This window comes from Schistocerca gregaria, chromosome 11 (assembly GCF_023897955.1).
Source record: "Schistocerca gregaria isolate iqSchGreg1 chromosome 11, iqSchGreg1.2, whole genome shotgun sequence".
Classification (NCBI taxonomy): domain Eukaryota; kingdom Metazoa; phylum Arthropoda; class Insecta; order Orthoptera; family Acrididae; genus Schistocerca; species Schistocerca gregaria.
In genome coordinates this window covers 143,997,815-144,024,465 of record NC_064930.1, presented here as the reverse complement: position 1 = coordinate 144,024,465, position 26,651 = coordinate 143,997,815, and the positions used below count along the sequence as shown (strand labels likewise).

Genomic DNA, 26,651 nt, shown 5'->3' with positions numbered 1-26,651 from the left:
AAGATTTTGCTTAGGTAAAAACCCCATCACATAAGTTTTGCATTTGGTCAATTTTATGTCGTATATGGCATTGCATGAAATGTAGGTAAGATATCAAAATTTTGCTTAAAACTGAGAGCAGAACGACCTCTCATTTTGTGTACAGTTATCAGGTTCTATATCCGAAGAAAGGTCGCGGGTGACATGCCCGTTCACATCCTCGGGCATCACAAACCGTGTGGTCGTAGTTCATAAATGATTAGAGATAATGAAATAAGCTTTTTGTAAATGGCAGCACACAATGAGGCACATATGTTGTATGATACGTACTCTAAACTTCTTTATTCGTTGAGATATGAAAGTAACTCGTCCGTAACAGTGAGAGATTGGCAACTGAGGACACAGACATCCGTAGCGCTGTAGGAAAACTGAAACAGAGCACTCGTACACGTCCACACCATCTGTCAGAATGGTCACAGTTCGTAATATTGACAGAAAGTTACAGAGTAAAGCAGAAGTAATATCTGACATTCCCCAAGGAAGTTCCATAGGCGCTCTGTTGTTCTTGATCTATGTAAATGATTTAGAAGATAATCTGAGCAGCCCTCTTTGATTGTTTGTACATGGTGCTGTCATTTACCATCATGTAAAGCCATGAGATTATCAAAACAAATTGCAAAATATCTGTGCAGCGCAAAAAGTGGCAACTGGGTCTAAATCGTGTAAAGTGTGAATCCACTAAATTTCAGTTACACGATAAATCACACAATCCCTAAGGCTGTAAACTCAACTAAATATTTAGGGATTACAATTATGAGTAACTTAAAATTTAACAATCACACACATAATGTTGTGCGGAATACAAATCAAAGACTGTGATTTATTGGCAGGACACTTCCCTCTTCTGGAGCATTGCTGTGTGGTGTGAAATCTGCATCAGGTAAGATTGATACAGGACATCAAAAATGTTCAAAGGAAAGACAGCTTGTTTGCTTCAAAAAAAGAAAGAAAAGAAAGAAAAAAAGAAAAGAAAGAAAAAAATCTTAATTTATTGCCTCCTACTATGATTCACAGAAAAAGCCCAAGCTCAGTGAGTGAGTGAGTGAGTGAGTGAGTGAGTTCAACTAAATATCTATGAATTACAATTATGAGCAACTTAAATTGGAAAGACCACATTGATAATATTGTGGGGAAAGCGAAACAAAGACAACACATAGAAGATGCGACAAACCCACTAAAAGAGACAGCCTACATTACACTTGTCCATCCTCTGCTGGAATATTGTTGCCCGGTATGGGATCCTTACCAGGTAGGATTGACGGAGGGCTTCGAAAAAGTGAAAAAAAGGGCAGCCCATTTCGTGTTATCATGCAACAGGGATGAGAGTGTCACCGATATTATACGCGAGTTGGGGTGGAAGTCACTGAAACAAAGGTGGTTTTCTTTGCGGCGAGATCTATTTATGAAATTTCAGTCACCAACTTTCTCTTCCGAATGCGAAAATATTTTGTTTTCACTCACCTACATAGGGAGAATTGATCATCGTAATAAAATAAGAGAGATCAGAGCTCGAATGGCAAGATTTAGGTGTTACTTTTTCCCACTCGCCATTTGAGAGTGGAACGGTAGAGAAGTAGTATGAAAATGGTTCAATGAACCCTCTGCCAGGCACTTAAGAGTGAATTGTGCAGTATCCATGTAGATGTAGATGTAGACTTGGCTATAAGTGTATAAAATTAAGAGAAGTGCTGTGAATCCTCATTTTTTCCAAGTCCTATGTAATGATTTCAATGCTGAACACCAATCTTCTTGCCTTTCTAAGGGCAATACGTTTAGCAAGCTGTGCGAATTGAAATCATGGCTGAACTAATTCTTTTGTGTCAACTCCTTCACTGATGACAGCTTTATATTTTCCCTAGAATATCTTGCAGACCCTTTGAGACCCTGAATAATCTAAATTTTAAACTACAATGTAGAAATACCACAATACTGGTTGCCAATGATGCTGTAAGGCTCTTCTTGGAAAAGATACAACTACAGAAGCATCAGCTGGAAGCTCCCATTAGTAGCTTTTTGGCATTCCTTCAGTTCAATGTACTTCCAGATACGCTACGCTCAATGTCAGAAAGTGGAGAGTTATCGACAGTGAGCAGCTGTAACACCTCCGGGAAGAGTCCAAACTTTATTTCCCTCGTTTGTCTTCAGAAGACTGGCAGTGAAAATTAGAAAGAACACTCTTCACAATGAATGTGCAAGCACTTCCTGATGAAATACGAGAAAAAGACGCAACTGAATCAAAATGTGACTTGTGTGCTAACGAACAGTTCCAAAAAGTGGCATTGGAAGAATTTTGGGCCAGTTTCCTTCCTGTTTATCCAGGAGTGGCAAAAGAAAGGCTTAAAAGCCCTGATACGGCTGTCATCGACATACCAATGTGAGACCAAACTTACTCTCCTTTTGATAACCCCATGTTACGCAAGGTGTGGACTGGGAATTCTTGTCAATTTTTTTAAAGAAGCAAAAAAATTAATAAAAAAATAAATACGGGGCACGAGAAATTCTGAGATTGCCAAGATGGGCATTAGGTCAAAGAGATGGGACCCACTAATACATGAGCAGGACAAGTACAGAGATAAATGAAACTAAATGAAATTACTCAGTAACAAATAACTAGTGATCACGAGTTCCTTATAGCAAAACACTCAGAAAACATCCCCAAACCACAGCGAGTGGAGCTCGCGTTCACTCTGTAGGTTCGACTATTTCCAGATGCACACAACAGCCGGGTATCCCGTACACATCCCACAGAACGCACGAGCCAACCGATGGACCGACCGCTCACTCACCGGCACTCACAGTAGAAGCAGGTGTAGTACGGCTGCGCGTCGGGTACGCCGGTGGCGCGCTCGGTCGCACGGAGCAGCACCAGCCGTGCCGGGGATGGCTTCGTAATCAGCCGGTGCACCTGCTTGGCCAGCTCCGAGGTGTACGCCGAGTTCGACCGAGCCGGCGGCGGACGGTCGAGATGGACGGACCCACTGCAATAATGAAATAACTGACAGCTCTCTGCCGCGGACCGCGTTTACGAGAAAAATAACATTATATCTACATCCAGTTAACTTAAATCCTTTTACCCTAAAACAAATTATTTTACAACATACAGTGGAGACTCGATTATCCAGACCTCAGTTATACGGATTCGAATTATGCAGATCGTCACCTGTGAGCAGACGTCTCTGTAGTCTAGTCCATGTGTGTTGTGGTGTCACAAGTCTTAGGCCTGTCCCACCCTTCATTAAATTGACCAAGACTTATACGAATAATTGTAAGAACAATTCTTATTATTATGTTCTTTTAAGTTTGTTTTTGGGTTTTCAGAAATACTGTGGGAAAAATGTTTATTTATGTTGCAGATAACGTGGAAAACATTGCCCAACAATCACCACTAAAGTTCGACGTAGCGGCAAGTGGGCGAGGAATAAAACCTGCAAACTACCGGGAGCCGCGGAAGAGCCCGGGCCGCAAGGGCGTCGAGCTTCCTAGGTCGCTGTCGGACCACAGCAAAGTAAGAGATATTCTTCTTTCTCTTTGTAAACAGATTGATCGAGTCTTGAAAGGTTCACGCAAAACGTATAGGCGGGTGACACGTTAGATGCCTGTAACATTTTCACAGTTATTAAAAAGTTGTTAAACGGCAAAACCAATAGTTCATCATTTATATAGATAAAAAGTAGTAAAGATATAGAAAAGGAAGAGGTGCGGCGTCAGAACGAAAAGTGATACATCGCTCAACAACGAAGGAGGACGTAAACAGCATGCATTACGTGGTGAAAACACATAAACTGATAAAATAGTAGCATAAAGCCACGTAACACTGCAGTGTTTCATTACTGTTTACACAAAACGGCACGTGTTTCATTATTATTCGAGTTAGACAGTTCCAATTGCAACGCTGCTGCACCACGCTGTGCCTGTGGTTCGCTTAAAAATGTCAATGTAGGAAAGAGTGGTGTTATCACTTAGAGATAAAATCAACAGTATTGATTCATTAAAATAAAGGATGAACTGGTAATTTAGGCAATGAGTTCAGTTTATGTAGGTGATATTAAGAAGTATACTGATTCAATTTTGAAGTACAGCTGCAAACTTGATAGGGAAGATGGTAATAAACATCAAAAAGTGATGAAGAAGCTTCGAACTGGTTTTTACGAAAAACAGTCAACTGAGGAACCGATATCTGGTGCTTTGCTCTGTGACAACGCATTACAGTTAAATAAAAAACTTGATGGCAATGAATTGTTTGTGGCAAGTAACAGGCGGTTGTACAGATTTAAATCTAGTCACGGAATCTGCGAATTAGAAATAGGAGATGAAAAAATTTCAGCTGATGCAGATGCAGTGGTTTTAAAAAATAATTGGACAAAAATGACTGACTTGGACTTTGTTTACAACTCTATTGAAACTAAATTAATTTAGAAATAATTATTTTCAAAATATTTAGTTTCGTTGGTGAGAGAGTTCAGCTCCAGGGTATAAAAACTAGTAAAAAGAGAGTAACAAAATTAATTTGTACATAAGCTACCAGAACCTACAAAACGTCTTTGCTCGTCTTCAGAAAATCCAAAAACCCCAGATGCTTCAAAAATATCGAGTTTCCTTTACTTTATGAAAACTAAAAAAAGTGCATGGAATGGAAAGCAAAATATTCATTTAGTGGTATGGCAACACATTCATTGCTGAGGTAAAAAGATTTCAAAACGAAATTGGTAAACGAGGGACAGTTCTACTTTTACTGCATAATATGCCACCCCATCCTTTGGCTGAGCTGTTAAGAGAGGATATGGAATTTTAAAGTAAAATTTTTGTCTCCTAACATAATATCCTTACTACAACCAACAGATCACAGCATTATTGAAACATTGAAATGACCTTATAGAAAACAACTTTTACGTAGATTGTTATCTGCTGCTAAAGATAACAAGTGTTTTTGTCATTTTCCAAGTAAATGAATTTAAAGAAGTGTTGCTATATGGCTGCAGACATGTGGGATTTGACAGAAAGGAAGACTGCGAATAAAGTTTGGAACAGGGTACTAAATTAGGAGCAAAAAAATTCAACAACCGATATGGCTGATTCTGTTTTGGAGGATATAAATGAGCTAACGGCAAACACGCAAATATGGCAGGAATGTGAAGATGATGATATGAAAGAGTGTCTCTTTTTTGACCATAATGCTCAAAATATTCGTATCGTGTTTGGTGACTAAATTGTTGAAAACATACTGCATATGAACAAACAGCAGGAAATGCAAGAATATGAAACAGAAAGAAATATAGTTGCAGATGATGATGCAGGACTATCTCATGCTGAAGCATATCAAGATCAGGAAACTGCTTTTAAATGCTTCAAAAAACAAACAGAGTTTGATGCCGTAAGTTTACTACACTAAGATGAATTCGTGATGTAGCAGCAACAAAGAGAAAAAAAAAAAGTTTGTGTCAAAAGACAATTACCAGATATTCTAAACATAATTAAACTACAGTGACAGTCATATGTGACTTTTGCAAGGTTGCAGTATTTCAGTAATTTTAAGAACACAGGTATGTATTTACAAAAATGTCTCTCTAATCTCTTATAAAGATTGATTTTTGTGGATTTTAGTCGGTTTAATGTTGTGTTGTTGTTATTATTATTATTATTATTAGCAAATATCCCCACTGGAGAACGATAAGCAGTGGTTTTCTGTCTTTCTTAGGGTGGTTCTTATTTTCCCAATATTACTTCATTTTCTCCCTGAAGGCCTTCTTTCTTTCTTTAGTCCACTTTGGTTGATATAGTTTTGGTTCCATCTCTGGAATAAACTTCCATTTATCAATTTTGCTTCTGAATGTATCCTTGTCTAATGTGTTTGTCAATTTTTGCTTTTGTCAAATCCTTCTTAACTTCAGTTATCCATCTTGCTTTACGGGATGTCACATAGTCCAATAGACAAATACTTAGTCTGTTTGAAGGAAATCTGTATAGTTGTCTATAAAACTTCATTTGTCTCTTTCCAATGTCAGTTTCGATGTTTGATACTTCTGTTGTCTCTATGGTCTGCAATCTGTATCGTGGCCCTAGAATTTTTCTAGTAATCTTCCTCTCTACTTTCTTAATTTATTATAAGAAATTTCTTACAAGAAATGTTTTTTATTATTTTGCATGAACCACAAACATTACGTATTAGGTCATTGCATAAGTTTGTAGCCTTTTTGTTTATCTTGTTGCTATTGGTTTATTTATCAATTTTCATTATTTATTGGTAGTTCACTGTTGCTACCCGAGTTTGGTATTGTCATTTACAGACAGTGAATGGAGCTGCAATCGCTAGAAATTGGAATGTTTCTGACATATTCTTTAGTTTTAGTTCCACAGATGGATGACAGCAGCAGAGGCAGCAAAAAACATTTGTGTCATGTATGTGGGTGATGCCACTGGACAGAGAAAGGCATGAACATGGTTTTCTCATTTTAAGGAGGATAGTTCTGACATTAGTTTCTCTTCACGTACACGAAGACATTCGAGGTTGGATGAACATCATTTAAATGCACTAATCCACAATGACCCAAGTAAGTACACTCAAAAACTGGCGTATGTGACGGATTGTGATCATTCTACCATTTTGCGACATTTGCATGCTACTGGGAAGGATCAAAACAATCTGAAGTACGGGTACTGCATGCTCTAAGCTAAAATCACAAAATTCAGCAGGTGGCCCTACGTGTACCTCTGCTCGCCTGTCGTCAATTGGCTCGTGAACACCTCCGACCATTTCTATCCTGTATCATTACTGGTGATGAGACACGGTGCCTCTTATGTGCCTCAACATAAAGAAAAGAAAGGAATGGTTGAGCCTCAGGCAACAACTCCCCGTACAAAGAGCAGCGTGCATCTACAAAAGATAATGTTATGCAATGGTGTAGTGTACTGTGAGTTTTTTCTTCGAGATGTAACCATCACCACTGACATTTACTGTCAACAACTGAGACATCTTGCGGATGCAATCTGAGAACAAAGATCAGGAGGACTGCGTGAAGTTATGCTATCCACGATAATGCCCACATTCTGCTAGACTGAACAAAGAAACACTATACAGGAGTTGGGCTAGGAATCCATTTTTCACTCACCTTATTCACCTGCTCATTTGCCCTCAGGTTTTTACCTTTTCGCTCTCTATTGATCAACCTTCAAGAAACTTGTTTACCGGATGAAAAGGCACTCCAAATGTACCTCGACGAGTTCTTTGCCTCAAAACCACATGATTTCTACAGCTGCACAATCAAAAAATTGCCCCAGCATTGACAGACTTTTGTAAATCGTGGAAGAGAATATATTATTGATGACTGTCAGACGTATCTGTTGTATTTATTAAACTTATGGAAAAATGCTACAAACTTATGGGTCAACCCAATATTAAATATATGACAATGAACCTCAAAGATAACCATAGATGGGCAATGTAGGACATCTCTCTAGAGTTAATAATACAAAAATCACCTTCTTAATACAAAGTATCCAGATTTCTTGTTATCCAGAGTTACGACAACCACTAGTCCAGTTATTGAGTCTCCACCGTAGTTGTTGATAAGCACTCTTGGGGAGTGGCAGGAAGGGTGGGAGGAGTGGGGGGGGGGGGGGGGCTTACATACCATAATGTGGCCTGAGGAGCATTTATGTATATGTAGATGAAAAAGATGAAGTCTCAATTATAACTCATTTCAACAGGAGAGAGGGAGAGGGAGAGGGAGAGGGAGGGGGAGGGGGAGAGGGAGAGGGAGGGGGAGAGGGAGAGGGAGAGGGAGGGGGTGGGGGAGGGGGGCTAGGGAGAGGGGGAGGGGGGGAGGGGGAGAGGAGGAGGGAGAGAGAGAGAGCGAGGTGCTATCTTCCTTTTCACGTGCCTTTGGCCACACAGCTGTTAACAGATTTGGCACCACACTGTTACCCTCTGGGATGGAATATGTGTACGCCAACTGTCTGCCTGTAGTGTTATACGTGTGAAAGTGAGCAGAAGTTTTCTACATGTTTGTGATTCGTGTAACTGGAATGGGATTTGGGTTCTAGCCCAGTATTCACTTAGCGCGCTGTAGGAAACCGCCTAAAACCTGGCCGGCTCACTTACTCCCATCGTCAATCCTCTGTGCGGATTCAATTGGGGCTGCCGCACCTTCCCATCCCACAAGCAGAGCTTTTAATGTGCACAGCTATGTGGGTGGGTCAGATAGAGAAGTGCTATCATTCTGATAAATGTAGCCAGCACGTTTGTACGGCACTATTTTCAGATACGGATCAACATTTTTTGAATAAATATTCGTACCACACCAGTTGACAGCAACAGCGGACCAAATACAATGAAGTGAATCAGTTACGGTAAATAGTAATCCAGATTTAAAAATTCAATGTGGTTGAAATACTTGTCTAAGATATGACACGCACTACACATCAATGGTAATGTACAAAATTTACAAGAGTTGAACTACACAGCTGACGGTGTAGGACCCAGAGAAGTGCGTACACACGGAACACTGCACTGCTCCACCTACCCTGGGCCGAGTCCCTTCTCCGGCCGGTTGTTGAGGGCTCGGTCGAGCAGCCCTCCGAGCGCTGTCGAGATGTGCGTCTTCAGCCCATCCGCGTCGTCACCGCGGGCCAGTGGTCCCGTCGACATGGCAGAGTCCGTCTTCCTCGTGCTGCAATGTGAGGAGACTGATCTTGCAGTGAGTTCCTGTGGTAAGATTCTTCTAACAAGTACACTAGACCTGTAAGAAGAAAGTGATCCAGATATAATGGAAAGGATAGCACAGTTGGGAAAGATAGGAGGCAAACAGACATAAAATCGTGCAAAATTTTCTACGTGTATCAAAAATCTGCTAAGGAACTTTATTTTGCAGAACTACTTTTACAGGACCTTTTTGGAGGTTTATTTCATAAAGAATTTCTTCAAAGCTATGTGGCACAACTCTTATACATAAAGTCTCCTCACTGATTCATTAACGCTTTGGCATCAGCACCCAAGTACAACTCAGGCCACAACACTGTGTTCAAAAGACCACAACAGTATATAGCTCAAGCTATGATTTTCTCAACAGCAATAAGAGAACAATGTACGGGCATCTTGCTACCTATCTTGACAGGTGTTGTCCTCTGTTATTAATTTCTGGAATTACTTTGAAATAAATAGTAACAAATGTAACAGATGTTGTCACGACTGGTTCAGCCCAGGTACAAGAGGCGTTTGAAAAGTCCGTGCAAAGTCCGGGAGATGGCACCACCGGCACGTATCGAGGTCACTTTTAGTTAGTAGCATCTTTGGAAAGAACGTACACCAAGTTTTAGCCATATTGGTCTATTTCTTTGTGGTTGGCATTCTTGTGAATCAAGGAAGTCGAGTGATTGTCAAAAAATAGACGAAAAAGAATTTACAGGTAGTGTGGTGATTAAACATTACTTTATGAAAGGCAAAGCGCCTCAGGAGACTAAAGAGAAGCTTGATAAACATTGCGACCTTTGCTTAGAACAGTTTGTAAGTGGTTTCAAAATTTTCGGAGTGGCCATATGGGCACAAGTGATGGTGAACGTTCTGGATGCCCTGTGGAGGTTACGACCCCATAAATTGTTGATAAAATCCATGATATGGTGACGGATGACAGAAGAGTTAAGGTGCGTGAGATTGCTAGTGCTGTGGGCATCTAGAATGAACATGTACATAATATTTTGCATAAACATTTAGACATGAGAAAGCTATCCGCAAGATGGGTTCCGCGACTGCTCACACTTGACCAAAAACAGAATCGTGTGAAGTGTTTGCAAAGATGGTTCGCACCTGTTCAGGGAGAATCCACAGGACTTTAAGTGTCATTTCATCACTGTGGATGGAACATGGATACATTACTATACTCCTGAGACCAAACAACAATCTAAACAATCGGTTACCAAGGGAGAATCTGCACCAAAAAAGGTTAAAACCATTCCTTCAGCCAGAAAGGTTAAGGCGACTGTCTTTTGGGATTCACAGGAGATAATCCTCATCGACTATCTGGAAAAGGGTAAAACTATTAAATGTGCATATTATTTATCGTTATTGGAACGTTTGAAAATGGAGATGCAAGAAAGTCCTTTTCCATCACAACAATGCACCAGCACACACCTCCGCAGTTGTGGTCGCAAAATTGATGGAAATATCATTCCAATTCATTTCACATATCCCCTATTGTCCAGACTTGGCTCCCTTGGACTACTATTTGTTCCTCAATTTGAAGAAATGGCTGGCAGGACAAAGATTTTATTCAAACGAGGAGGTGACTGCCACAACTAATAGCTATTTTGCAGACTTGGATAATTCCTATTATCCGGAAGGGATCAAAAAATTAGAACAGCGTTGGATAAAATGTGTAAGTCTACAAGGAGACTATGTTGACAAATAAAAAAGGTTTACACGTAAGTAATTTTTATTTTTATTTTTGCACAGACTTTCCAAATGCCCTTCGTATGCTCACATCGTCGTGAGTTTCAATTGAGTACTTGAAGTTTTGCAGTTTTGCTATAATTCTGCTACACACATCACATTTAATGAGTGAGCAAGAAATTTTGTGAGCTCAAGAGGAGAAATTCAGCGATTCTGGATTGGGGGGAGAAATATCTCAGTGGGAATAGGCTGCTGAAGAAAATTCATATTCAGTGTGCTAAAACATTGTCATTAACAGATAGAGGTGCTGTAATTACAATTTAGTCATGTTTTATTTGTCTTAATCCTGTCTTTTTCACATATGAGTCTTATAAGGAAGCAGCATCCAATACAGTTTTCCAAGCCCTATTTGGAGAAGACGAGACAATTCACTGGCAAAACAAAGAGGAAAGAAGCAAACTAATGCAACATACTTCTCTATACATTAGAATACCTCAAAATTTTTCATATAAAGGTCAGTTACGCACTTTTTTTCCGGGAATAATTATACTTTAGCCTTCATTAATGTAAAATATGTAATATTTTGAAGAACTAAAATAAATATGAAAATAAACCTTGAAGCTTGAAGCTTTCAGACATATCAAACACAAATGTGCCAGTAATGTTTTAAATGACAGAATACATGGTTGGTTTTCGGAGTCTGAAATTTTTATAAGTGGCTCGAGCTCTAAGTGTGCTGTCGGATTTTCAGCAAAACTGCTGATTCCAGTTCAAACACAAAAAATTAAATGACCGAATGGCATTATTGGCTGCTAAGCCCTGTCTCAGGCTGTTCAGCCTACTGGTACAAGACTTTTTATTTGATGCCACTTTGGCCGTTTCTGTATCTTTGTAATGAAGGCAACATTAACAAGTCCCCAATCAAACCAGGAATGAAACCAAGTATGTCTCAATCAAGAGGCAGTGATGTTAATGACTACACCACATGCTGCTGCCATTATGTGCACAACTAAACCAAAGATAGGAAACACTGACAGAAGTTTTGATTCATGAAATACTGATGTGGGTCCTGAAAAACAAATTTTCGTCAAAGAATGTAGCAAGTGCTGGAAGCAAACTGCACTATAAATATCCGTGTGAAACCTACTGTAATGCAGAGACTGGTTGGAGTCCATGCAGCAAACAACACTGAAGAATACAGCTTGCACCACCAGCAGAAAATAGCTGGTCAACTGTAGAAATATTGTACAGGAAAATGGAATAGGCAACTCAGTTGGTCATACACTCCTGACCATTAAAATTGCTACACCAAGAAGAAATGCAGATGATAAACCGGTATTCTCTGGACAATTATATTATACTAGAACTGACATGGGATCACATTTTCACGCAATGTGGGTGCATAGATCCTGAGAAATCAGTACCCAGAACAACCACCTCTGGCCGTAATAACGGCCTCGATACGCCTGGGCATTGAGTCAAACAGAGTTTGGATGGCGTGTACAGGTACAGCGGCCCATGCAGCTTCAACACGATACCACAGTTCATCTAGAGTACTGTCTGGCGTATTGTGACGAGCCAGTTGCTCGGCCACCATTGACCAGACGTATTCAGATGGTGAGAGATCTGGAGAAAGTGCTGGCCAGAGCAGCAGTCGAACATTTACTGTATACAGAAAGGCCCGTACAGGACCTGCAACATGCGGTCGTGCATTATCCTGCTGAAATGTAGGGTTTCGCAGGGATCGAATGAAGGGTAGAACCACGGGTCGGAACACATCTGAAATGTAACATCCACTGTTCAAAGTGCAGTCAATGGGAAAAAGAGGTGACCAAGATGTGTAACGCCAGGTGACATGCCAATATGGTGATGACAAATACATGTTTCCAATGTGCATTCATCCTGATGTCGCCAAACATGGATGTGACCGTCATGATGCTGTCAACAGAACCTGCATTCATCTGAAAAAATGACGTTTTGCCATTCGTGCACCCACGTTCGTCGTCGAGTACACCATCGCAGGCACCCCTGTCTGTGATGCAGCATCAAGAGTAACCGCAGCCACGGTCTCCGAGCTGATAGTCTGAACTGCTGCAAACATCATCGAACTGTTTGTGCAGATGGTTGTCGTCTTGCAAACGTCCCCATCTGTTGAGTCAGGGATCGAGACGTGGCTGCACGATCCGTTACAGCCGTGCGGATCAGATGCCTGTCGTCTCGACTGCTAGTTATACGAGGCCGTCGGGATCCAGCACAGCGTTCCGTATTACCCTCCTGGGCCCACCAATACCATATTCTGCTAACAGTCACTGTGTTACATTACGAGTAAAGATAGCTGTAACAGAACTTGAATAGCGTAAAGTTATCATTAAAAACGCACGCCGCACGATTTGTTACGATGTGGTCGGTCATAATAAGTGTAACATGCTTTTGAATACCATTAAAATAGAACAGTGATACCTGTTTAGTGTTACTGGAAATAATATGTAGTAAATTAATGAGTAAGGCAGCCAATCCTATAAGAAGAGGTAAAATTGGGCATATTAAGGTGTTTTGCTTTATATCGACTAAGCCGATGATACAGCGTCTTATTTTCCGTTTACTCACTGGGGGGGGGGGGGGGGGGGGGGGGGAGGGGGGGGGGGGGGAAGAAAGAGTAAAGAAGTGCTAATTGTGCGTTGTGTAAAATATAGGGGCGAATTTTAAATAGCTATAGTGCATAATCAGACTAAGAAATGGACATTCAGTTACGAGAAATAGCGGATAATGAAGTGTGGTGTTTTTTTTATTGTATCGCAGAGAGCGGGCTTCAGTTTATAAAAAAGAGAAAAGCTGTATCATTATCATTGACTGTTGGTGTCAAGCAACCAAAACTGTTAATCAAAGGGTTTCGGTGAATGAGTGGGGAATGCGAAATGAAACTGTTAACGAAGTTATGTTAAATAAAACAGAAGAGACAAGACAGTTTGGTCATATCTGTTATTATTCCATAAACTTATGATTTTCATAGATAAATATTTATAAATACATAGTGAAAATAAGTGTATGTCTTGGTAGTGAATAACCATGTCAAAACGAACGAAAAGAATACATGATAATGTGCAGTTGAGTAGAGTAATGAGTAAAGAGAGAGAGGAAAGTGAAGAGGATATGGATGATGCATACCATGAGCTCAATGTGGGACAGGAGACATGTACAGATAATAATACAGTTATTGATTTAGAGCCGTTAAGAGATTCAAATACAATGACAAGTAAGGTAAGCAGCGTGGGAGAACATATAGATCTAGAGGTTTCGGAAGTAGATCAGCAAGTTGATCCTCAAAATGGAAATATTAATCAAAAAATGTTTGATATGCTGGTATCAATAAATACTCAAATGGGTTTAATGAATGGAAGACTTGGTTCACTAGAAAAAGATAATAAGCAATTAAAAGAGGACAATCAAAAGTTAAATGAAAAATGAGGCCAAATTTGGTTCATTAGAAGTTAAAATGGATTCTTTGGAAAGCAAATGAACACCTTTGATTATAAACTGGAAAATACAAAGAAAGAATTAAAGGCGGACTGGGAGACTCAATTAAATGCAAAATTTGGAGAACAAGATGTAGAGTTTTCTAACACCTTGGAAAGGCAATATAATAATTTAGTGGGAAAACTTTATGACGTAGAATAGAAATAGGAGGTAGTTTCGAATAGTTATTATGGCCTGTCCAATAGGATGGTTAAGTGTGAAAGCAGCTGTTTCAATGTTAGCGCACAGATAGAAGAGCTTTCGAAACAAATAGTCGAGTTTGAGTCCGATGCTCGTAAGGGGATTGACAAGTATTTAGTAGATCAAACTAAAAGACTTGAAGATCTATCTGAATGGATAGAAATAAAAGGAAATGAAATTATAGACAAGGTTAAGACTACTATTGAATCCAAGTCAAATGAAAATATCAATGAGCACCTAAGTAGAAGTGATGAATTAATTAAGCTCTTCACTAGCGAAATTCAGAAAATAAAAGACAAATTAGTTGATGAGTTACCTAAATGGCAAAAGGAAACCAATCATAAATTGTCCGAGTTAGAACGAAAGTCATCACAAAATTTGTTGACAGAGGACGAACATTCGGAGAATAGGTCAAAAAACAACCGAACATGTGATAATACGAAGTACAAATGGGGTGAAGATTTGCATTGGGAAGCTGATGATTCGGTTGGTAAAGATGATGATTCTTTTGGTCAGCGAGGATATTTGTCTTCTTTAAAGGTGGAGAACAGCATTTTTAAAAGTGGACAATTCCAAACATTCTCCACTGAAAAGAACAACCTGCATCCGAAAATCTGTATCAATAATTTCAAAAGAATATTTCCACGTAGCTGGTCAGAACACAAACGACTTCAATTTATAGTATCCAAAATTACCGGAGAAGCCGCATTACAGGCCACCGAAATAAGTGAAAGTTGCCATAGTTGGGCAGAGTTTGAACAACTTTTTTTGTCTAAATACTGGTTGTCGAGTAAACGAGAAATTAAGAAAAGAGGTTTACCAACCTGAGTATTTTAACAGTAAGAGGAGTACTTTAAGGCAATATTTTGAAAAGTACATAAATAAGACACGTTACTGGAGTGATCCAATTTCTCACAAGGAAGTGATCAGAATTTCGAAGGGAAGGTTGCCCATAAATATACGTGAAAAGTTAATAAATGTTCCTGACCACGATGTAGAACAATTCTTGTCGATGATTGACTCTATAGATATGATTATGGAAGATGCAAGACAAATGAGTAGTAATCAAATGTCAACTCTCACTCATAGTAATACGAATAATTATAATAATAATTTAACATATGATAACAATAATAATACCGAAAACTAGGTCAAACGCGCATCACAGGAGTGTGGACAATCTTCGTACTATGGCTGCAATAAAAACAATGATTATAATAAATATAGAAGAGATACCTACTGTGCTAAAGGTAAATCGCCATATGGTGACGTGAATGTGCATAGTAGGGATATTAATAAGAGTAACAGGTACCCAAGTGATGAACCCAATTGTATTCGACCTTGGGAAGATAATTCTAAGCATAATATTCATCGGCAGGATGGAACAAATGCCTCAAGTCCTCATCCAGCACAAGGAGTTATACCAATGGGCGAAGGAGCCTCCAATGTGCGACGGGATGAATACCGTAACTCGGATCATACTGTACAGATTGTGGAAGTTCATGAACCCCCACCGATGACTCAACGAGATAGATTAAACTAATACCAGTCACCAAATGCCTTCCTAGGATGACTGGAAAGGAGAAGGAAGGCAGGCATCAATTTGAACTGAGAGTATTAAGGTACAATAATGATCAGGATATAAGAAATGAATTAATTGAAGAAAAACCTGAAGTTTTTAATAAATGCAGACAAATTTTACAGGCAATAATTCCAACAAGAATAAATAATGTTGATGTTGAAATATTAATTGATACTGGAGCGACTATTAATGTCATGACGCTGGACTGTTTAAAACAGATAAGCCGAGGGGTAAAAATGCCCACTTTTCCTATCACAGGATGTACCGTGTCTGGCACATTCAGTGCAAAAATGCAAAAAGTTGTGAAACAGGTACGTGTCGATGTTACAATACAGGGGGCTCAAATAGAAAGTACATTCCTGGTTGTTCCTAAAATGACAGTACCATGTATCTGGGGTTTGGATTTTTTATGTGAGACCGGTGGAATCATTAATTTAGAGAAAGGTGAATGTATATTTAATTCCAATGGTAATGTTTTGACCGCCACCCTGAGAAAGGGCCGTGTAATCCCAAATCAATTGTGTATGAATCTAATGGTAAAATATGTCAGTATTAATGATGAAAATGTGTATGATACCTGCCTTATTAAATGTTCTGAAGAAATGATGGATAAAATGTCACTGCAGGAAAAAGTGTTAGAATAAGAATATTTATCTGTTATCCAAAGGAACGAATTGTACTACTTGTTGGAAGCATATCAGTCGATTTTTAGTAAACGTCCGGGTATAATAAAAGACTTTGAATACTACATAAAGACGTATGCACATAAACCCTTTTGTCGTACTTCCTATTCTATCCCATGAACAAAGTAAGAAGTAGTCAGAAAGGAAATCAATAAAATGTTAGAATGGGGTATTATTGAGCCCTCAGATTCAGAATATTGTAACCCTCTTGTGGCGGTAATTAAACCCAATGGTGACATCAGATTGGTGTTGGATGCCAGAGAGATCAGTAAGATCATTATACCTGTACAAACCCGACCGGAGAACCTAGAAGAGTTAGTACAAAAGTTTTATGGTGCCCGCTTCTTAACTTCTTTGGATATGCGTAGTTAATATTGGCAAACCAGAATATCTAAAGAATCTCGAAAATATACTGCATTCGTTTTTCTGGGCCGAAATTACCAGTTTGCCGTCATGCCATTTGGGTTGAAAATAAGCGGTGGTGTTTTTATATCGGCATTAGATACTGTACTGGGCAGAGACCTTTTGAATGAAGTTACTTTATATGTGGATGATTAGCTAATTGCTTCTGAAACTTGGGAGGAACATTTGGACTTATTAAGAAGAGTTTTTGCGAAATTTTTGGAATACGGAGTTACTGTAAATTTGAGCAAATTCAAGTTTGCTCATAACCAATTGAAATTTCTTGGACATATAATTACTCCTGAAGGGATAAAACCAAATCCTAAAATGATGGATGAAATTAACAGATGTACTTACCAAAGAACAGAACGGAATTAAAGTCATTTATCGGCTTAGTTTCATTTTTTCGACGATTTTTACCCAATCAGTCAGGAAGCCAAGACTGCTTGTTATGGCTGTTAAGAAAAAATGTCATGTGGGAGTGGAATTCCGAATGCACGCAAGCTTTTGATAACATCCACAATGCTTTGACTAATGCTCCACTGTTACATTATCCGATACTTGATTAAGATCTTTATATTGCTGCGGATGCTTCTGAAACAGGATTGGGTGCCACTCTTTTCCAGATGGACAATCCAGAAGATATCAGTACCATCAAAATAATTGGGTTTGCCAGCAGAACACTCTCTAGCTGTGAACATGCGTATTGTACTTCTGAATTGGAAGTACTGGCTGTGGTCTGGTCCCTTAGAAAGTTTCGCTATTTTGTATATGGAAAGAAGATCATTGTATTCTGCGACCACAAAGCTTTATCTTTTATTTTAACAGCAAGGATGTTCCATTCACGTTTAACTCGGTGGGCCTTGCTACTGCAAGAATATGATATTACGCTCAAATACATCACAGGGAAAGACAACATCATAGCCGATGCTCTTTCAAGACTACCGAAAAGAAAGAATGACAACGAGTGTGAAGAACGGACTATTGACTTTAAAGTCATGAATTTATCAAGGCAATATTGTGAGAGGCAGATTTCACAGCTATGTCGAAGTCTTCCACAACTGCAAGACGACGATAAGTTGTAGAAACCCATTAGACATGCTGTTGAAAGCAAAACGCTAAGTCACTCTCAAGAACGGTATCAATTAAAATCCGGAATATTGTATCGGAGGAAGGATGAAGATGATGATTGAAAAGTTTGTGTTCCAAATAAATATTTAGAATCACTAGTATGGTACACTCACTTGAATTGGCGTCATTTTGGTGCCGCTAAATGTACAGCCAAAGTAGCGCAATACAGCTATCATCCAAATTTGGGACGTCTAACTACAAATATTCTTAAGAAGTGCAAAATATGTCACAAGGCAAAACCCATAAACTATTGTCAGAAGATAGAATTACATCCGATCATCCCACAACAACCTTAAATGTTGGTGTCATGTGATGTCTGTGGGCCATGTCCCATGACACGTGGACAGTTCAAACATGTTTTGGCTTTCTATGATCTCTTTTCAAAATATGTGAAATTATATCCTTTGAAAAATCTCCACATTCGACCCACGTTACGCAAATTTATCAACAACTATATAACTGAGCTCGGCAAACCTATAATGATCGTGACAGACAACGCTGCTTATTATACAAGCAAAGTATGGAGAGACACTATGAAAGAACAAGGAATCCAGCACATTTACATCTCAAGATTTTACCCTTGTGGAAATCTGGTTGCGAGAATCTTCCGAGAGTTGAACCGATTTTTACGGACGTACATACCCAAACAACATTATAAATAGATAGATTGGATTTATGAATTGGAGAAAGTGTATAATGACTTACCACACTTATCGACAGGTTATTCACCTAACCAAATAGTATTTGGTGAAAGTATTGTGCCAGGATGGATGAAGAAATTACCTGCGATAGAACAAAAGATTACCAAGAAAGAAGATATGGTGAAGAAGGTCTACGAAAACCTGAAGCATCAAGCACAATTGAGAAAAACCCGTATTGATAAAAATGTGAAGAAAGTAGTCACATATGATGTAGGGGAAGAAATTTTATTGAGAAATCACCCAAAAGCATCAATCAGGAAAAGACTGAATAAGAAATGGCAATATTTATATACAGGCCCATACAAAATTATGAAAATACCTCATGAAGGGAGCTACATCCTGGCAGATTGTGATACTGATGTAATTAAGGGCTTGTTCCCTCACATAGACCTGAAGAAGTATTATTAATAATGAGCAAAATATAGATTCAAGAAACACTGAATGATACCAAGACTACACTCAGAGTGGACTAAATAAAAGCACCCGTGGGTAAATAAGTACTTATACTAACTCACAAAGAAAATTAAAGAATGTACCGAAGATTTCCATGAGACACCTTCTTGGTACCAGCAACAATGACGATTCTGAAATACGATTTATCCTCTCATCGAACAGCGAGGATGGATGATTTTAAAGTGGAATTAAGAGGAAAAGAAAAGGACCAAATCCTCTCTGGTTAAACAAGTGGCCTGATAAGGGTTTTGGCCTAGGATGCCAATCGTCAAACCCGGCTGTGATCCCTGCCTTGCACAGTCGGTTGAAGAACTGAGGGCTTCATCCAAGAAAAAAAATGTGGTGTGAATATGAAGTGATTAGTGCAAAGTGTTTCTAAGACAACCTATAAACAAATGTGGAATTTAGTTAAGGGCATTTTGTCTCGGCCCATTAACTCAACTTAAATATTGTAAAAAAAAAAAAAAAAAAAAAAAAAGCGCGCGCCTGTTCTGTCTGGAATCCTCTTCAAGACATCATAGTCTGGGAGGCCATGTAACATTGCGAGTCAAGATAGCTGTAACAGAACTTGAATAGCGTAAAGTTATCATTAAAAACGCACGCGGCGCGATTTGTTACAATGTGATCGGTCATAATAATCGTAATATGCTTTTGAATACCATTAAAATATAACGGCGATACCTGTTTAGTGTTATTGGAAATAATATGTAGTAAATTAATGAGTAAGGTAGCCGATCCTATAAGAAGAGGTAAAATTGGGCATATTAAGGTGTTTTGCTTTATATCGACTAAGCCGATGATACGGCGTCTTTCTTCCGTTTGCTCATGGGCGGAGGAGGGGGGGGGGGGGGGGGGGGGGGAGAAAGAAAGAGTAAAGAAGTGCTAAAGTACGTTGTGAAAAATATAGGGGCGAGTTTTAAATAGCTAAAGTGTATAATCAGACTAACAAATGGACATTCAGTTACGAGAAATAGCGGATAATGAAGTGTGGTCATTAAACTGAGTACACCTACAGGGCAGTCAATTCCGGGATAAATCTATTTGCATCTCACGAGGGACGCAGTATTGAAACCGTTTTTTTTTTTTATTTTATTATTATTATTATTATTATTATTATTATTATTATTATTATTATTATTATTATTATTATTATAATATCGCGGAGAGCGGGCTTCAGTTTATAAAAAAGAGAAAAGCTGTATCATTATCATTGACTGTTGGTGTCAAGCAACCAAAACTGTTAATCAAAGGGTTTCGGTGAATGAGTGGGGAATGCGAAATGAAACTGTTAACGAAGTTATGTTAAATAAAACAGAAGAGACAAGACAGTTTGGTCGTATCTGTTATTATTCTATAAACTGTAACATTTCTTCTCGTTGTATGAAGCCTTTATAGACGATCGTTTCGAGTTAAGTTTTGGGGACCTGGTCAAGAAGGGACAGTTCGTAGATCCTAACTACTGAAGCTATTCTGAAATCAGGTGCTACCGTGACCGTTATGTGTTGTCAATGGCTTAAGGACATCATATCTCGTGCTCTAAGATCGAAGCGCCTTTCCTCTTGGTATTACGGTGCCTCACGGTAACAACGACAACGCCAACGACGAATGAATAAACGGTAGAATTGGATCTCGACCGACGCAAGCAGCAATGTCGCGATACGATAAACCGCAATTGCGAGGCTGCAATCCAACCTTTATCAAAGTCGGAAATGTGATGGTACGTATTTTGCCTGCTTACACGAGGCATCACAACAACGGTTCACCAGGCAACACTGGTCAACTGCTGTTTGCGTAAGAGAAATCGGTTGGAAATTTTCCTCATGTCAGCACGTTGTAGGTGTCGCCACCGGCGCCAACCTTGTGTGAATGCTCTGAAAAACTAATTATTTGCATATCACAGCATCTTCTTCCTGTCGGTTAAATTTCGCGCCTGTAGAACGTCGTCTTCGTGGTGTAGCAATTTTAATGGCCGGTAGTGTACAACAGCACATTAACTGGTCAGTAAACATTTGACACAAAGTATCGGAGGAAAAGGTACTACCCATTGTTATACTTACTGAAGGCAGGGAAAACAATGAAAATGAAAAAGGTGTTTCTCTGCTGCACACATGATTTTCAAGCAATCTAACCCCTAGATTAACGAAACTAGAAGAAACCATGTTGCTACAAAAGCAAACTGGGTTTTTCAGAGTAATGTCACACATAGATAAAATATGTAGACTAAAGCTAATAGTAATAATAAAAAATCTATCGTATCAAAGAGAAACTCGAGAATTATGAGTACAAGTAATGCACTTACAAAAGTTAGATATGAAAATTACAGGTCTTTCAAAATTAAGTTGTTCCCATCACATCTGATCGGGAGAGCCAGTGTCTGACACGAAGACGAAGGAAGACTCGAATTTACACGTGAAAGAAACAAATTTACGTAAACAGAAAGGCTGCTTCTGATTTCCCAGTTCTAATTGCAATATAAAATACGTTTTTATGAAGAAGAAAAAGACTGTACATTTGACAGTACAAAAATGGCACTGACTCGAATGAAATGAAACGTGCCATATTTTTCTTTTTCCCTTCGAAACATGTGGGTGAGGAAATATCACTTTAAAAGTGACAGGAAACTGATGTCAGTATTCCACATCTGTTCCAAGAAGGCAAAAAAACCTTTAATGCAAACAGCAAAACAGCATATGCTGCTATGATCTACAGCTATATTGCCTGTCAACTGAATGGTTGAAAAGAAACTTCCTGGCAGATTAAAACTGTGTGCCAGACCGAGACTTGAACTCGGGACCTTTGCCTTTCTCCCTTGTTAACGCATTGTTTAGATTGTTGTTCGGTCTCAGGAGTATAGTAATGTATCCATGTTTCATCCACAGTGACGAAACGGACCGAGACTCGAACTTGGGCCCATGAAAGGCAAAGGTCCCAAGTTTGAGTCTCGGTCCGGCACACAGTTTTAATCTGCCAGGAAGTTTCATATCAGCACACCCTCCGCTGCAGAGTGAAAATCTCATTCTCAATGGTTGATAGTTTGTAGATGGTCACCGTAGCTGAATACACAAAGTGCAGGCTTTATATGTAAAATGTTTTGCATAAGAGAGTCCTGCAAAGTTGTGGAAGCATCACACAAATTTCATCTGCTGTCAATCGGTGGTCTTCACAGTTTATTGGTGTATTGCAGAATCTCATCAGACAAAATGGAAGGTCTTCCACTCCTCCACTCGTCATGAACATTTGTTCTGCCTGCACTATACTCCCTACACCACCTAAACACATTTTTTTCTCTTTGTAACACCTTCACAATAAACCACTTTGATTTTTGAAAAGAAACTTCAGCAGATGTTATTCGTTCCACAAGTAGGAAGCGGTTCACAGGACGCAGCTCGCACTTGGCAGGATTTATTATCGACACTTTTCGAGCGACTCTATTCATTGACATGAGGTTACGTACTACTGTGTTCCTGTGATGCTCACTCCGGTGAGGGGATCCTCCTATACCACACAGTGTTGCCAATATTATGGAAGAAAAAAAAGCACTTCCTGTTATTGTCACAGTACAATTATTTTTTTAATGTGCCTCGTATTTGTCACAGGCAGTTACCTGCAAGTCCTTATTTCCTTAATTATGCAACATACATGTATACTAGATGAAAGGCAACCATTCACCTGTAGCTGAATTGTGTGATGCATAGAAACACTATTTATATCAGCTTTTGAGCTCTCCCTCTTTCTCTAGTGAAATTACACACAGTCACACAACTACTATGCAGACACCGTAACACATGCCTGTGGATAGGTATAACAAGAAGTAGAGGTTTTGACAGATGTCTCAAGAGATGCACAGGACGAAAAGAGTTCAGGGGGTACAGTATATAAGATGTAGGGAGAGGGAGAGAGGGGAAACAGAGGGGAGGGAAACAGAGGGGAGGAACAGCAAGGCAGGTGGAGATGAAGAGGGAGACAAGGAGGGTAAAGAGAAAGGGAGACCACGGAAAAGAGGCAAGGGAGGGGGGAGAGAAGATGGGAGGAAAAAAGAGTGTGTGTGTGTGTGTGTGTGTGTGTGTGTGTGTGTGTGTGTGTGTGTGTAGGGGGAGGGGGGGGGGGAGGTGGAGGAAGAGTGGTGGGGAAAGGCTGTGCATGACCTGGATGGGAAGGACTGGTGTGGACTGAAGTGAGAAGGGAAAAAGGACAAGAAGTCCGTGGAAACATGTTAGTGGTGGTTTAAGCCAGGGGGACTGTGAGAGCAAAGGATATGTCGGAGAGACGATTCCCTCCCGTGTAGTCCAGAGAAAACTGGAGTATCTGTACGGCTCGCCTAGTGAAACAGCTGTCAAAATCATTTGCGCAGCGATGCACAGCGTGTTCGTCTGCTCGACGGTCGAGTTTGCAGACGTCCACAGTTTGTCGGTGGTCATTCACGTGATATGACTGTTGGTTACTTGTCATCCCAAACAGAATGTCATACAGTAATTGCAGCGCAGCTAATATATAACACGGTTGCTTTCATACGTGGCCCCGACTCCTACAGAATAGGAAATGCCTGTGAATCGACTGCACTAGAGGTTGGTGAGTGGGTCTGCGGGTGAGGTCTCCCACCTGGGCCGACTGTGAGGGAGCGAGACACGGGATGCACGATTGGGACAGGAATTGTGGAAAGGCGGTGAAAGAAGAGAGCAATGTCTCGAATATATAATGGGCATATAAGTTATACAGTACAGCAACCAGTCATACTTTTATAGATTTTATTAACGCAAATCGAGATTTCGGCTAGCTACTAGCCGAAATCTGGATTTGCATAATAAAATCTAAAAAAGGACAACTGACTGCTGCACTCTATAATTTATGTCACATAACAATCGCCGAGTGCACCCGATTTCCGAATGGAAGGTAACCTGATTTAACGGGCATTCAATGAGTAACGAAACACTTTTTTTTCTCAGCCAATTTTGGTTGAAAAAATGCGGCATATCCTGTCGGACGTTGTGGAATATTCTCACTTCGTCCCCTATAGTTCCAAGCAAAAAGCTCCCGCCGAGTTTTTTTAGGCGGAAAACCGGAGCATCGCAGATATCCACGGGCCTTCGCAGAATGTCTACGGAGATCTAGCAGTGAACAAAACCACGACAAGTCGTCTCGTGAGACGTCCGTCGTCGTCACGATTAGGTCACACGAACCTGTCAGATCTTCCGTACGCAACCAGTCATACACGGCTGTGACTCCCGCAATGTCGAAACGTGTGGCCACTCTCATTCGAGGTGACCGACAGATCGCAGTTAGACACCTCACCGTACAACCGGTAGTGCTGACACACTCGTCCACCTGCTGGGGTACACAAGGGTACGTGCCGGCCGGGTCGCCCACCGCCTAACAGGAGACCGTAAAGGGAAACGAAGGACCATTTGTGTGGAACTGCTTCCGTGTTTGCAGTAATTTTTGTCAAACATTGTCAGAGGTGATAAGATGTGCATTCGTCAGTTCGAACCGGAAACAAAACGGCAATCCACAGAGTGATGCCACACTGCCTCTCCTGCGAAGAAAAAGTTCAGAGCCACACGCTCGGCCAGTGAAGATGTGGTGTCGTCTTGGGCTCTGAAGGGTTTATTACGTTTGATGTCCTCCCTCGTAGTGCAACAGTCAACTCGGAAGCATACTGTGCTACTCTCACGAAATTGAAGAAACAATTTCAGTGTGTCTGTCAGCACAAAAATGCAAGAGAACTTCTCGCTCTCCACGGCCTCACACAAGTCTGCACAGCCAAAGGAGCTCACAAAACTTCACCGGACTGTTCTTCCTTGTCTGCCCTACAGCCCGGATCTCGTACCTTCCGACTTCCACCTATCTGGGCCGATTAAAGGTGAACTCTGCAGGAAACAGTACATGGACGGTGGGGACGTTACCAATGCAGCAAGACGTCAGATCTAATGTCAACCGATAGAGCAGTACCGTAGGAGCAAACAGGCTCTCCCAGTAATGTGACATAAGGCACACTGCACAGATATTACGTCGAAAATTAGGAATTTGTGGCCAAAAGAGAGGGGAATAATATGATGTGCTGGAATTCTGAGTAAAAACACCACATTTTCATTAAAAAAAAAAAAAAAATGTGTTTCATTAGTTACGGAATGCCGCTCACAATAGGTGGTTAGGGACAATCGTTTGAAGGTGGGAGCATGTAAAAGGTAGGACGTGAGGGGTTGCTGGTGTGAGGAGAGTGACAGACTCAGGCGTCAGGTTTTTGAAAGGACCTGAGGCACCGAGAAGCTGCCGGAGGTCCTATCAGACACCTGCGACAGAGTGACCGTCTTGTGGTTCGTACGCAGCAATGTCGGAAAGTTGTAAGAGATCCTCGGCCACAGTCGCTACAATTTTCGACCGCCGTGTCGGAGCCTCTGTCTGCGGGAAGTGTGATAAGGTCTGGATCAGTTTTCACATTACGAGCAGCTGTGTGGTCTGTAGGAGTGATAACGGACTACTGTCGAGGGATTGGGGAAAGGAAGGTGAGACCAGGTTACAAGTGAGGTACTCCTGAGAGGTTACTGGGGGATGAGTGTGTGTCAGGGCAGAAGGATCAAGTTCGGAGGGAGATTGCAACTGTTTTAAACAGGTTTCTATCTGAAGTTTCGGTCGGCTGTTGCCGGCAGGGTATGTGGTGAAGAAATGTTTCCACTGTAAAGAATGAATTGAGTGAAGATGTTCCTTTAAAAGTTTGGCACAGTTGAAGTTGGGCTTGCAGGGGTGAGAGTTTTGGCAGAAAGGCTGACAACAGTGCAAGTCTTTGGGAACAGTGTGTTTCGTGGAGGGTGGGGGACATTTCTGGGGATGTGGAAGCAGATTAAGTCGGCAAAGCACAAGTGGGAAGCTGTAATGATTTGAGGGGGGAGGGGGGGGGGGGGGGGAATGGGCCAGGAGTAGCTAGGACAGCTTCCTCGGAAGCACAAGACTTTCAATTACAGAAATAGCATTCAGGAAGTTGGGATCAGAAAATAAGCCTACAGTCTTGTTTGGACTTTCACAATTTCCTCTCCTGTGGCAACCTCATCATCTCAGAGCAGCACTTACACCCAAAACCTCTCATTATTTGTTGGATGTCTTCCAAATTCTGGGCTCCCCTACAGTTTTTACTCTCTACAGCTCGTCTAGCACAACAGAAGCTATTGCCCTATACCTTAGAACACACCCTGGCAGCCTGTTCCTTTTGCTAGTCCATCTTTTCCACTCTCCTTTCTTCCCTGGCAGTGCATCACTTCTTATCGTATCGACTCGCTCGATTTTCACCACGCTTTTACAATACCGTATCTGAAACACTTCATTTCTACTCTGTTCTGTCCTTACTTTGCTGTGCCCCAGACATTCAGGGGGGTTCAAATTAATGTGCAGCTACTCACAGAGGTCCAGTGTGGTTTGTAATTTTCATATGGCAGTGAAACTGCCAATTTGGGCTGGCAAAAAATTAGTTCCTATTTTGGCCACCAGGTACAAATCTGGTACTGTGAATGCAAGAAAGGTGCATAGAAACTTTTTCCCATGTAACAGAGTAAGAGGGGCATGTGGGCAGAAAAGCC

General features: G+C 40.5%; 1 protein-coding gene across 1 annotated transcript in view; it reads right to left on the bottom strand.

Annotated features, from left to right (window-relative positions):
• The window catches only part of LOC126295269 (uncharacterized), a 254,583-nt gene that overhangs the window by 209,013 nt on the left and 18,919 nt on the right, over positions 1–26,651 (bottom strand). Inside the window, exons 3-4 of the mRNA XM_049987697.1 lie at positions 8,559–8,774; positions 2,826–3,017 (exon numbers count right to left, since the gene is read on the bottom strand). Coding sequence (XP_049843654.1) covers positions 2,826–3,017; positions 8,559–8,683 — 317 coding nt within the window. The 5' untranslated portion in view covers positions 8,684–8,774. The remainder of the gene's footprint in view (positions 1–2,825; positions 3,018–8,558; positions 8,775–26,651) is intronic.